Here is a 14,263-nt window from a genome sequence, read left to right as displayed (position 1 = left end):
GTCCAAACGGACACACAATGTAAAGGGTGAGGAACTTGGAAATCACCTGTCAGATCTCTGATGGGGAAGAGTCCATGACCAAATAAGATCTAAGAGATCACAGATGATAAAGTGGATACTTTTGATCATATAAAATTTAGAAGTTTTCTCAGAAATGAAACCAATGTAACTAAAATCAGAAGGGAAGCCAGTAACTGGGAAAAGAAAATTTGCAGCAAGTTTATTTGATAAAGGTCTTATTTCTTTTTTTTTTTTAAATTTTTTTATTAATTTATTTTGATTTATCAACAATCACTTCCATAAGCTTTTGAGTTTTAATTTTTCTCTTCTTCCTTCCCCAAGACGGCGCACAATCTGATGTAGGCTCTACATATACATTCCTATTAAACATATTTTCACATTAGTCATATTGTAAGGAAGAATTAGAACCAGTAGGAAGAACCACCAGAAAGAGGAAACAAAACACAACAGAACAAAAAAAAATACCAATTAGTATGCTTCGATCTGCATTCAAACTCCATAATTCTTTCTTTGGGTGTGGATAGCATTTTCCGTCATGACACCTAATAAAGGTCTTATTTCTAAGAGATTTATAGGGAACTGTTTCAAATTTGTAAGAATAAGAATTATTTGCCAACTGATATTCAAAAGATATGAACAAGTAGTTTTCAAAGGAAGAAATACATGCGATCCATAATCATGAAAAAAAAATGCTCCAAATCACTAATTATCAGAGAAATACTGAAGTTTCACCTCACTCCTATTAGACTAGCAAAGATGACAGTGTTGGAGGAGGGGTGGGAAAATCGGTAGGGAACACCGTGATGGTGGAGCGCTTCAGATGGTCTGGAAAGCAGCTGAGAAGGCTGTCCCAAAGTTGTTAAGCCCTGCCCTCTTTGACCTAGCAAGGCCACTATGAAGACTACGCCTAGGAAAGAGGGAAAGGACCCTCAGGCACTGGCAGTGTTTGGGGCAGCTCTTTCTTGAGTAGCAAGAACTGGAAAGTCAGAGAATATCTTTCCATTGGGGAATGGTTGAACAAATTATGACTGATAACAATAAAAATAGTAACATTTATGTAATGCCTACTGTGTGCCGGGCACTGGGCTAAGCATTTTACAAGTGACATTTCATTTGAGCCTCACAACAGCCCTGGGAGGTAGATGCTGTCATCCCCATTTTACAGTTGAAGTAACTGAGGCAGACAGATTCAGTATCTTGCCCAGGGTCACGTGGCTAGGAAGTGTCTGTGACCAAATTTGAACTCGGGTCTTCCTGACTCCAGGCCCAGCGTTCTGTGCATGGTGGCACCCTCTAGCTGCATGGATGTGCCTGTGCCCTAGGAGATGAGGAAGCCCCACGTGGTCTGAGGCTGAATGAACCTGGTGAGAAGTGTGGATGTGGGCAGCCCCCTGGCCACAGCTGAAGAGCCTGAGAGACATGGGCCTCCTGAGGCAGGGTCAGGGGACTGGGGTGAAGGGAAAGAAAATCAACATTTATTCACTGAAAAAAGGAAAATTTAGTTTCAAAATCTTAACGTAATAGCGAGAGGGGCTTGGCTTTTGATTTCCTTGGGGAAGGGCACTCGTGAGTAAGGAAAGTCCTTCCCCCAGTGTAGGTCAGAGGGGCGTCTTCCTGGCTCCAAGGTCAGCTCTCTGTCCCATCTCTCTGTGATGCTGTCTTGTCCATTAGCTGGGAGCCCCGCTGGGCACGGCTGGCTTCCGGGGAGGGGGCAGGGCTGCAGGAGAGCCACCTCGTCTTGGGCTGCCTGGGACCGAGCAGGACCAGGCTCTTTTTCCCCTGATCCTGTTTTCCCAAAGTTCTTTTCTCCTCCTCAGGGCAAACCCCTGTTTTGTCTGCAGCACTCCACGAGTGAATGCAGTGCTTGCTGGGTTGTCAGACTGGGAAAGGCTGCAGCACAGTTCCTGCCTTGGGCCAGTGGTCCACCAAGACCTTCAGAGTGTTTTCATTTGAACCTCCCGCTGGTTACATCTCCTTTCCCTCTTACTGCACAGTAACATTCTCTTGGCCATAAACCACAGTTGGTTCAATTAGTTCCCAAGTGAGGATCTCTGGAAATGGCTTTGTGGAATCAATGAAAGTCATTTGGCCAGGGGAACACAGGACTTTGTTCTCTCAGTCTGTTCTTGGTATGACCTAGAAAGAGAACATGATGATGAGCCCCAGGTCAGGACCTGCCAACCATAGACTCCTGGCCTCTGCCTTGAAGGGCCTTGGAGACCATTCTGAACATTCTTTTCTCCATGTCTAAAATTCAGCCTTCACGTGCCCATGATGTAAGTCTTCCTTACGCTGGACTCCTCCCGTGTTGGGGAGGGGACCTTGGTTCCCAACGTCTGTCTCTGCCTGGGGCACACACGCTCTGTTGAGTCCCTCTAGGTCAGGAAGGCTCTAAATGTTCTGGTGAGCAGCCAAGCTGAGCACCCTCATCTATGGCCTCATAGAGTCAAGGAGGCAGCCGTCCCTCCAAGACCCTCTACTGGTCTGCACCAGTAGAGACACCATGCCCCCCCCCCCCCCAGCTGTCCATGATGGTGAGCATTCTGAGGTTTCCCAGGAAAGAGGGAAGCCAGACCATCCTGTTGGGTATTTTGGTTTTTTGGAATTGCTTGTGGTTTCAAAGAGGAAGCGCATTTAGGGTTAGGGTGGAATCCAAGGACCGTTCGGTCTCTGCTGCTTGTTGTGACCTGTGTGACCTAGGATACCTCGTTTCAGAGGACTCTTGGGCAGAATTGGAATGTCCTTGATAGGGAGACCAGTCCCAGAAGTGCTGTCTTCAGGCATTTCTGCGGATGGTCCAGGGGCACCCAGGGCACAGTGGCAGGGATGCATCTTCTGGATGGCAGCAGTGGTGCCAAAGTGAATGCTGAATATAGACAGGACCAGAGCAGCCTGGGGGTCACCATGTGCTCTGATCCTTCAATCCTCAGGCTCCCTGTTTCCATGCCTTTGTCCATGTGCCCAACAGCAGCACAGATCCCTCTTGGGAGGAAGTGTCCGTCACCCCAAGGTCCAACAAATACTAAATGCCAGCCGTTTGTCCTCAGAGATTCCAATCTTCTGGGGAGGACCACACATGGGCATGGATGGTGGTGGGGGCAGTGTCAGAGGAGAGGAAGGGGTGGAGCAGAGGGGTACCAGATGAGATCTGGAGGGTGGTGTGTGAGAGTGTGGAGTCCAGGGTGACCCCTCACCCGCGGGGCTCAGCTCAGCTCAGCTCGGCTCCTCACCTTCCTGACCTAGAGGGACTCATCAGAGTGTGTGTGCCCCAGGCAACGTGCCCTGGACAGTGATGGCGAAGGTAGGGGAAGGGGAGGAAGAGAATAAGCTCTGCTTTGGACATATTGAGCTCAAGATGTTTACAGAACATCCCTTTGGAGAGATAACAGGCAGTTGGCAATGAGAGACTTTAGGTCAGCAGAGAGGTTAGGGGCATGTGATCAGTGAGCTGATGAGAGCACCCAATGAAGTTAGGCCAGAGAGAGAAGACAAGAGGGCCCAGGATAGAAGCTGATGGAACAGAAGAGACAGAGAAGGAAGAGAGGAGGAGAACCTGAGCGATGGGGCCCTGCAAACCCAGAGACAGGAGTGTCAGGGAGGAGAGAAGGAGGTCAGGGAGAATGAGCACAGAGAAGAAGCCGTTGGATTTGGTCACAGAGCATCGGTAGCTTTGGAGAGAACAGTTTGAGTGGAAGGAGGAGGTCAGAAGGCAGACTGCAGAATGCCGAAAGAGAATGAAAGGAGGCATCTGTGGGAGGGGCCTCGTCGAGGACTTGGGCTGCAAGGGGCAGGGGAGACAGAGGGTGACAGTAGGGTTGGAGGAGAGAGACGTGGGGAGCAGCAAGGAGATAGGGAGAGATTGAAGGTAACTGAGAGAGTGTGGGTGATGGGGAGGAGGCAGTCCGCCAGAGGAGATGGGATGGCATGGGGTCAGTTGTGCAGCCCTTACTATGTACTCCCTCCCTGCCCTCAAGGAGCTGAATGTCTGACCACCCATAAAAGAAAGATGGAAGGAGTAGGGGGAGATGAAGGTATCAAGTATGGAGTGGCTCGGGGAAAGTCTGGGGTGTGTCTGGGAGGTTCTGGGAGGAGCTGTGCAGTCTGAGGAGGGAAAGTCCAGTACACAGGTCAACATGAGGTGATCTGAAGAGGCTCGAGAGAAGGGACAGCTGGGAAGCTGGTGCGAGACCCCTGGGCTGACTGAGTCTGGAAGGGTGGGCTGGAGAGACCCGGGAGAGGAAGGTTTCTATCATCAGCTTCACGATTGGGGTTTTTTTTTTTGGTAAGAAAATTATGTCACTTTTGCGAGAAAAATTCTTTTCTTTTGTTTTCTGATTGAGACCTCTGACCCTTCTCAATGATGATGTTTATTGGATGAGGTGGAAATGGTAGTTTTGTGAAGTTTGCTTTATTTATTAGGAACGTTTATTTACAGTGTTTAAAAATTGTGTCAAAAGGAGATGGCACTTTATTGAGGCCTTCTAGAGTTGTGAGTTTATTTTAGGGTGCAGTGGCTGTAAATGGGCCAAAAATATGCGCCTACCCTCAAGCGATTCTGTAGGTGATCTCGGTCATACTACAATCCTCTTCCCTCTCTCAATGAATATGGCCTAGAACCTGGACGTCTGCTCTTTAAAGGTCAGTCTGTATGCTGGTGTTGCTGCACAAAATGCTTAGAAGAGTTCTCTCTCTCTCTCCCCCCCTCTCTCTGTCCCTCTCCCTCCTACTCCCTCTCCTTCCTTTCTCTCCTTCCTCTCTCTCTCTCTCTCTCTCCCCCCTCCCTCCCTCTTTCTCTCCTTCTCTCCCTTCTTTCCTTTCTTTCTCCCTCTCTCTCTCTCTTTCTTCCCCCTCCCCATCCCTTCCTCCCTCCCTCTTCTCTCTCTTCCCTCTCTCTCCCCCTCCCTCTCTCTCCTGCTCTCCCTTCTTTCCTTTCTCTCTTTCTCGCTCTCTTTCTCTCTCTCTCTCCCTCCCTCCCCCCCCGCCTTCCCTTCCCCATCCCTTCCTTCCTCCCTCCCTCTCTCTCTTTCTCTCTCTCCCCCTCTCCTCCCTTCCTCTCTCCCCCTCTCTCCCCCCGTCTCCTCTTCCCCTCCCTCTTTCTCTCTGTCTTTCTCCCCACTTCCCCTTTCTCTCTCTCATGTGACATTTTGTAGAGACAGTCCGTGACTACGAGCACCAGTTTCACCACAGACTGGAGCAAGAGCGCACGCAGTGGGCGCAGTACAGAGAGGCTGCAGAGAGGGAGATTGCTGATTTGCGCAGGAGGCTGTCTGAAGAGCAGGAGGAGGAGAATCTGGAGAACGAGATGAAAAAGGTACTGGTCTGTCCTGTGTGTGTTGGTGGAAGTGGGGGTGGGGCTCTGTCCACCGTCTGTAGCAGAAATGGTGCATTCTCTGGCCTCCTTGGAGGTCACCCCCCCATCGTGGGAGAGCAGGTGGTCGGCACATGCCTGTCCCTTCTCCCCCTTTGCCTGCTGTTATTTTTTTCCAAAGTCCTAACTCATCTGTAGATTAAGTTGTGAGAAGCCATCCGGCTAGCTGGCCAACTGCCCCTCGACAACCACCCATTTGAATGAGAGGGCCAGAGAAGGCGAGACTGCTGGTTCCTGGAGTGTTTCCCAGGATCCCTTACGCTGTGGAGCAGCCATGGTGTTTGACCCTCTGGGGGTCATTATTAGGCGAGACCTCCCTCAGGATCGGGTGGGGGGGGAGGCGTGCCCCAAAGAGGTGCCAAGGCCAGGGGGGAGAGGCACTAGAGGGACAGGCTCCTGGGAGGGGGCCCCTGCAGAGCACATGAACTCAGTCTCCTCCTCACAGTCACCCCAATGGGGGAGCACTGAAGGGATGAAGGGGGCCATTATCACTGGAAGGAGAGGGGTGTTTAGCTTCTTGCCTTGGGGAGCCCCCGAGTAGCAGTTTGTTGTATGACTGAGGGTGAATTTTGTGCTGGGGAGAAGTGTGATCATTTAAAAATTCATGGCCTGAAGTGAAGTTCATGGCCAGTAGAAGGTGGGGCAAGAAGAGGGGACCCAGGTATAGCCCCCCAGTCAGAGGGGACTGAGAAGGTCTCCAAGATGATGAGCCTGGAGTCTGAACCCAGCAGGGTAGCTGGGGGGTAAATGAGGAGACTAGGACAAAGTCAGTGACGGGGAGCCACACACATAAAAGATTGAAGGGTCCAAATGATAAACCTGGAGCTTGGCTGAGAAGGAGACATGGAGCCGGACCCTCCCAAGCCAGCCCTTGGGCAGGTGGTCAGCCAGCCAGTGTGACACAGGGCACGCCTTTTCGGGCTTTTCCAAACTGTCCATCACTCATGCGGATTCTTTCCCTCTTCTTTGTCTTTTTATGTCTTAATGAATACCATTTGTTCTACGGGACTGCTCTTTGGGAGGGGAGATCGACAGTGATATAAAAAACAAAACTAGCAATAACAACTTATTTCAAAAAACAGAACAAAAATGTTACCTGCCAGGCCTTTTTGAGACCAGAAAATCACATAATTTTCTATCAAGAATTTCTCTTTTCTTTCTCACCTGAAGAAATAAATCATGATTGTTTTCACTACATTGATGGGTACACATTTATGTGACAGAAATGCTACTCCTACATAGAGTTCTTTATACATGGTAAAAAGATGCATTCTGTTGACTACAAAGTGAAATTCTTTCTGGCTCCACTCCCATTTCCCTAAGTTTTAAATGGAAGTAGTTGGGGAAATAAAGTTTCTCTTTGTGCCTTGGTGTGATGACAGGGAAGCTTGGATGTGCAGGGATGAAAGTGGGATGTTGGGGTTTTTTTTGTTTTGTTTTGTTTTTTAGGTAATTGGGGTTAAGTGACTTGCCCAGGGTCACATAGCTAGTGTCAAGTGTTTGGTCTGAGGCCGGATTTGAACTCGGGTCCTCTTGACTTCAGGGTGGGCGCTCTATCCACTGCGCCACCTAGCTGCCCCAAAAGTGGGATGTTGTGCTGGCCAGTGTTTTTTGGTGACTCCAAAGCATCCCAAGATATGTGTATACCATGTTTCTGCCTTCCTGCCTGGAGCTGGAGACCAACGGTGGTGATCCTTGGGTTGTCTGGGAGGAGAAGAGACATGGGTGACAGCTGCTGTCATTCTTGTGGTGATTCCTTCTCCCCCCTCCCGTGTCAGGAATTTCATTAGTTCCAAGTTTTATGCACCTGGAGAGCCATGTGTAAAATAGCATTTTATATTTCCAGGGTTGTACTAATAAGTGATGGGATGTTTCCTACTTCATTAAAGGTACCAGCCTTGCCTTTCAATTCAGCCATTCATGAAGTTCTTACTACTTGACTCTGTGCTTGGACCTGAGAGTGTATACGTTCCAAAATTACCCAGTCTCTAACCTGGGGGTTTACAATGCACTGGGCCTGGGAGGGCACGGACTCAGATGATTGAAGGCTTTGTGCAGACAGAAGCTAGATTTCTATTTACGGCTATTCTGGAGACCTTCTGTGGGACGCTGTGGAGTAGAAAGTCCTTTTAAAGTCACTCTATGGATTCCAAATCAAATGACCGATCACGTGGTAACATTTCAGAAATGAGTCCTTTCCTTTTGAGAAAAAAAGTGCCTGCCGTGTGACGCATTTGTTCAGGGGGGCTCTTCTGACTAGGGTTTAATGTGGGATTCTGAAGTCTTCAATAACAGCTAGAACACTGAGTAGAACCTGCGCTTCCCTTCTGTTCACCTCAGGCCCAAGAGGATGCGGAAAAACTGCGTTCCGTGGTGATGCCGATGGAGAAAGAGATAGCGGCTCTGAAGGACAAACTGAGCGAGGCCGAGGAGAAGATCAAGGAGCTGGAAGCCTCCAAGGTGGGCACTTTGTCTGTTGGGCCTGTGAGGGCAGTCAGGATGTGAAACGGAGCTTGGTCTTTGGAGCCGCTTGAGTGCACACGTAGCGATGTGTGCTTCTATATCATTAAGTCTTTTAGAAAGCCTTAAAAAGAGATGGCATGAGGGTTCTTAACTTCACAGAAGCCCAGGCATGGTTGATGGGTTCAGATACAGTGGGAGGGCAGGCTTATTTATTTCAGAAAACATATCTGTGACAGAGTAGGGACCAGAAGCCCCCGCCTAACCATAGGAGACAAAATGGTGGGTATTGAGTGCCTGCTGTGCGCCTGGTACTGTGCTAAGCCCTGGGGATACAAAGAGAGGCTAAAGACCTCCTTAATAGGGGAGACAACAGTGAGCAAACAGCTTAGGCACAGACACGCCTGCCTGAGGCGGGATGAAATGGACTTGAGTAGTAGGGGGACACTAGAGTAATAATGATAATAATACTAGCTGTCGTTTGTATGGTTCCTACTATGTGCCAGGCACTTTGCTATGTGCTTTTCAAACTTTATCTCATCTGATTCTCATGACAACCCTGGGAGGGAGGTGCTGTTATTATTATCCTCATTTTGCAGATCAGGAGACTGAAGCACAGATGGGTCAAGTGACTTTCCCTGGCTCACACAGTTAGGAAGTGTCTGAGGCTGGATTTGAACTCTGGTCTTCCTGACCTTGGGCCCAGCCCTCTATCCAGGCTTCCTATAGAAGGTGGGCTTTCAGATGGGACTTTTTCCTAGCCAGGAAAGCCAAGAAGAAGATATGAGGAAGGAGAGTGTTCCAGGCTTGGTGGGTCACCTGAGAGATGGAATGTCGTCTTTGTGGAAGAGCCAGGAGGCCGTGTCTGGGAGGAGGGTGTGAGAAGTCTGGAGAAGGGGCAGTGAAGAGCATCGCATACTAAGCAGGCAGTTGGGAGCTACTGGAGCTTATTGCGGGAGGGTAGGGGAGGGCAGGGCGTGGTCTTGGCCTCTGAATGGAGGGTGGGCTGGAGCACCTGGAAATAGCTCACCTGAAGGAATCATCAATGATGGAATTATGTAACCATTATAAAGAAAGACCTTCAAGGTAGGCATGGAGAAATTTGGTCTTTGTAGGGGAAATTAAACCCCCTCTGCAGCAGAATTTGTTAAAAAGAAGGTGAATAAGAAAAGGGTTTTGTTTCCATGGACCATAGCAAGCCCCTTCTATCCATGAGATTTTCTTGGCAGAAATACTGGCATGCTTTGCTATTTCCTTCTCCAATGGATTAAAGCAAACAGAGGTGAAGTGACTTGCCCAGGGTCACACAGCTAGTGTCTGAGTCTGGAGTTGAACTCAGGTCTTCCTGACTCCAGGCCTGGTGCTCTATCCACTGCAGCACCCCCTAGCACCTCCAAGAAAAGGGCAGCCCACTTGAATAGAGTACATGACAATGAATCGGTGAATGAATGAATCAAGAAGGCTTGGTTTAGCACTTAGAATAGGAACAAAGCTAGTTCTGGTGCTCACTTAAAAAGGTAGGGGCAAAGCTAGTTCTGGTGCTCACTTAAAAAGGTAGGGGCACGTGGGAAGGCTGGAAGAGATAGAGAAGGCTCAGCCTCCAGAATCTAGTCTACAGAGCTGTGGTGAGGGAGGCCCAGCAGGTCAGGGCAGGGAGGGCCAGCGGTCCTTCACCTCCCTGGAAGGAATAGTGTTGGGGACCGTCAGGCTGAGCAGTTTAACAGCTTGTTTGGGGACAATTGTATTGACAACAAGGGACAGATTTGCACTGGGCACACTTAAAAATAAAGCCCTGGGAGCTGGTGAGGTCACCCTGAGAGAGCGCTATGCTTCAAGGGAGGGCGGATGTAGCCTCTCTCCACCGTGGGCTTTTGCTCCTTCTGCATTCTCTCCCTCCCTGGCCGACTGTCCTGTCCTGCGCCTTTGCTGGGTCCCAGAGCCTTGGTCTCTACCCTCTTTAGGTAACCTCGGTTCTTGGGGGCTTCGTGGTCTCTGCTGTGCTGAGGACTCCCAGATCTCTCCTGTAGCCCCCAAGTCCCAGCCTGTCAGACTGTCTGACTCATTCTTTTCCCCCACACCCTACCATTTCCTTTGTGTAAACCAGGAACCCCTGGTCCTCACCCATATGGCCAGGCCATGGCCAGGCCCCTTTATATGGTGTCTCTTCCCTCCATCATCCTCTGGCCAGGCCCTCCCACTTCAGGCTCCCTGCCCCTGCTCCCTCTCTTTCCTACCTAGCTGCCAAACTGAAACCTCCACGCACCTCCTTGCTCAGTGGGTCCCTCCCCATGCCTCTCTTTGGTAGTTTTAACTTTAAACTAGGACTTTAAGTCCTAACTTAGTTCACTAACCCTTCTAAGTACTCTTGGAGTATTGTCAGCCCCAGGAACATCAAATGAGATAATACTTTTAAAGCACCTAGCCCCTAGCCCGGGCCTGAATTCCTGAGGCCTGGGAGGCTCCCCCCTCTACTTCTTAGCCTTGGGGGAAATGACTTGAAGCCTGGGGACCCCATGGTTCCCAAGGACTAAAGTCAATCCAAGAGAGTCCAGGAGGCTCTGGAGAAGGAGGTTGTTGGTCAGGAAGCATTAAGTGCCAGTCACCATGCTAAGAAAGGACAGTCCCTGCCCTCTTCAGCTCTCGGATAGCTGGGCCAACAACACTGCCTTCAGCCACTCAGTATCTCCTGGACACCTGCTCTCTCACCCACCTTGGGCTGTGGCTGAATAAGAGAAGAGAGGAAGGTCCCTACCCCCTGAGGGCAGCCCCACAGAACAGGACTAGGGGCAGGCTTGGCCTATCCTTGTTTTCCTTGGCCCGAGGGAAAGGGTGAATCTGGGTTGGAGGTCAGGAAATCTGGGATCGGCTGCCTCTGGGGGCAAGAGATGGGCTCCCCTCCCCCTCACTGGGAGTGGGGGTGGGAGGGGGATGACCACTCCTGAGAGGTGTGGCAGAGGGCATTTCTGTCCACATTTCTTAAGTGACCGCAGGGTACCAAGCACTGTGGTGAGTGCTGGGGCGCAGAGAAAGGCCACAGACAGTCCTGATGAGGGAGACAGCCTGCAGACAACCATGTCCAAAAGAGACATGTAGAACAAATGGGAGAGCAAGGCATTAGATCATGAAGATGAGACAATCCAGATGAGGGGCCAGGGGACTTGTTTCAAGAACTTCATCAGAGGAGGAGGGACCCCAGGGTGGGCTGCATTACTTAAAATAATATTGAAAATTGCAAGAATTGGGAAACAGCATTTTTTCTTAATGTGGTTTTTTAAAAAAACCCAACAACTCTCATTTCTAAGTAAGACAAGGAGCTCAGAATTCCCATCCTAGGCAGTAAAGAAGGAGGGGAGCCTATGAGGAAGAGAGAGAGAGAGAGAGAGAGAGCAGGACTGGCCCCTTCCCCTTTGCCCCAACCTGTACAGAAATAGTTCTAGAAATGGGAGCGAATCGAGAGGAAGAGATGAAAAAAAAAATCCTTTGTATCGGAGTAGCTAAAACCTGGTTGTATGTGTAGAAAATCCTTGAGACTTAACCAAAAAAATGCTAACTGATGATGTGTGATAAGTGACTTTATCAGGGAAGAGGACTCTGCCAATGGGCGTGAAGCCCTAGAAATGTCCCATCCCTGTCCTGGGGGATTTGTCCTAGTAAAGGTGAAGGAGACTGGGAATTCTCGGGAAGGGGAGTGGCCAGTAGCCCGGGGATCTGGAAGGGCCAGGCAGTAGTACATGGCATTCCCATTCCTCTTGGAGTTTCTTGTCTGAAAGTCTCCAGGGTGGGTGATTGACAACTCTGGGGAGCCTCTAAGAGATGAGCGCGAGTGTGCACGAGAGAGACTGTAAGCTTGGAAAGTCAGGGCTTTGAATGATGAGCTGAGGGAGTCCAGGGTTCTCCTAGGGAATCCCTGAAGCTTCATGGGCAGGGCGGGCTGCAAAGATTAAGGGCTATTGGAGTGGGCCCAGGGTGCTTCCCCGAGCTTAAGTTGGTGATTTTGTAGCGAACCAGCGGCTGAGCCAGAAAACTGGGAAATGGTCTGTCTGGAGCCTAAGCTTTTGAAGGGTCTGTCTGGTTGTCTGGGGGAGAAGGAGCCTGTCTGGCCCACAGGGTGACGGCAGCCAAATCGTTTAAGCCCTTTCTCCATCAGCTTCCCCTGATCATCTGGCAGTGACTGGTGGGTGACAAGGGGAGCCCTGAGGAAAGGCTGTGGGGGGTGGTAGGTAAGAGGGAGAGAGCTGCTTTGGAGGAGGCATGGGGGGATGGGAATCTGCAAACCTGATTGCAAGGGGGTGCAAAATGAAGCAGCGAGGGAGGCAGAGAAGGACATGGATACGGTGACTTTTTGTAGGAGGCATTTAGGGTCGTGACTGGGAGGACAGAACACAGGGGAGCTCGAAGGGCTTTTAATGAATGGAGCTTCCATGAGGCCCCGGGCTGAGTAAAGATGGCCGAGAAAAGAGAGACTGGATTCCAGGTAGGGCTGTGAGCAAGAGCAGGGGGTGGGGGTGTGGCCTTAGCAAGAAGAATTTATCATTTATATGTCCTTCTTTCCTTCTTCCCTTCCTTACTCCCTTCATTTTAATGTTTACATTAACAAGTGTTTTAAAAAACAAATCTGGCCCTTCCACTATTCCCTACCCATCCCACTGTGAGCCAAAAAAGAAATCATCTATCCCCAGCCGCATGGTCTAATAAAACAAGTTCCCAGCTTGGCTGTCTCTGCATTTTGGTCTCACTCTTCTCTGTCAGCAGCAGGTCGTGTGTTTTCATCTTCAGGCCTCTGAACTCATGGTTTTGATGCAGTTTGGGATTGCTGGGAACCATGAAATACCAGGGTACAGTACAGGGCAGCATGTGCCTGGAATGAATTCACACACTCAAACTTTCCAGTGCAGGGGTAGGAGTGGGCAGGGTTCCTAGTGAGCCTGCCACTTAATAGGGGTGAGACAGTGAAAGGATCTGGATGGGATTAAGGAGTGGTAAGTAGTCTGGGGTGGGCCAGGGACAACCTTGAAAGGAATGTCTCGTAGGCCAATTAGGTGGTCTGGGTGGGCTGCTGAAATGTATGGAAAAACCCTGGGACTGGGTTGCTTTCAACCTTGGTCTTTGTTTTAGGGGTCCAGATCCCATCAGCCCATCAGTTTGTCATTTCCATGATCAGTTGTAAGGGCTTTCAAAGTTGTTTTTTTCATTGCTGTATAAATTCTTCAGACTCTGCTCACTTTGCTCTGTTATCAGTTCCTAGCGGTCTCCCAGCTTCCTCTGAAATTGACCATTACATTCACGCTTCTTGATAGGAGGCCACCTCCTTAGTGCCCTTTGTAGGTCACCATGAAAAGGTTTCCTTGAGTATTTTTGTACCTAGAGATGCTTTTCCTCTTTCTTGATAGGAGGCATAGGCTTTGTAGTGGTATCACTGGGTCATGAGGTAGGCACAGTTTGTTAATCTTCTGGTAACGGTGCCAAAGTGATTTCCGGAATGGCCGGAGCAGTCCACAGCTCCACCAGCAACGCATCATTGTGCCTCCTTGCCCAGCATCCCCGCCGGCAGCACATATTTTACTCTTTTTGGTCATCTTTTTGAGTCTGTGGCACATAGAGATGAAGTGGCTTTCCCAGGGTGTCTGGGATAGGGTTTGAGGCTTTGAGGGTTGGGGAGTGCAGGGGGTCAGCCTTTGAGGGGCAAAGTAGGAGCTGAGCGCCTCTGCTGAGACGGAAGGAGGGGTGGGGATGAAAAGTCAGAAGTTGAAGACTTGGCACAGCCCATGTGGGGTGTGGGAGAGGGAGTCCATCAGGGAGGGCCCGGCTGAAGGAGTAGACCATGCCTGAGTGGCAGATGCCAAGGTATGCCAGGAAGAGAAGGATGTGTGGTTGAGATGGTATCTAAGAAGTGAGTCCCCAGCGCTCTGGATGAAAGGGTGGGGTCAGAAATGGAGCGATTGGGAGGACCTGGGATGTGGGAGTCTTCTGAGATGAATGGATGGCCTTCACGCCATGCCAGTGAAGATGCCAGCTGGCTAGTTGGGTCTTTTGTGTTTCCCGGTGATGTTTTCAGTGTGGGGAGCTGTTTAGCAGAAACTTAGTGTCTTTCGATGGGGTTATTATTGAAGCCTACGTCATGGGCAGGCCTCGAATCCGAGTCCTTACAGGGCGCACTGTGAGCGTACAGAGCTGGGCCTTTCTTTCAGGTGAGAGAGCTGAATCACTATTTGGAAGCGGAGAAGTCTTGTAGGACCGATCTGGAGATGTACGTGGCTGTCTTGAATACACAGAAGTCTGTCCTACAAGAAGATGCAGAGAAGCTTCGGAAAGAGCTGCATGAAGGTAAGGATGGGCTGGGCCCAGTGTTCAAATCCTGCTCAGAGAGGGTACCTTTCACATGTCCAGCTTGTTACTTTGGCATCTCCCTTGTCT

General features: G+C 50.0%; 1 protein-coding gene across 1 annotated transcript in view; it reads left to right on the top strand.

Annotated features, from left to right (window-relative positions):
- RABEP1 (rabaptin, RAB GTPase binding effector protein 1) overlaps positions 1-14,263 on the top strand; it is a 58,536-nt gene that overhangs the window by 30,872 nt on the left and 13,401 nt on the right. The window contains exons 4-6 of the mRNA XM_027848713.1: positions 5,172-5,332; positions 7,730-7,849; positions 14,038-14,173. Of these exons, the coding sequence (XP_027704514.1) occupies positions 5,172-5,332; positions 7,730-7,849; positions 14,038-14,173 (417 nt within the window). The remainder of the gene's footprint in view (positions 1-5,171; positions 5,333-7,729; positions 7,850-14,037; positions 14,174-14,263) is intronic.

This window comes from Vombatus ursinus, unplaced genomic scaffold (genome assembly GCF_900497805.2).
Source record: "Vombatus ursinus unplaced genomic scaffold, bare-nosed wombat genome assembly UNPS02006874.1, whole genome shotgun sequence".
NCBI lineage: Eukaryota > Metazoa > Chordata > Mammalia > Diprotodontia > Vombatidae > Vombatus > Vombatus ursinus.
The sequence above is the reverse complement of the archived record's forward strand: the minus strand, read 5'-3'. Positions and strand labels throughout refer to the sequence as shown.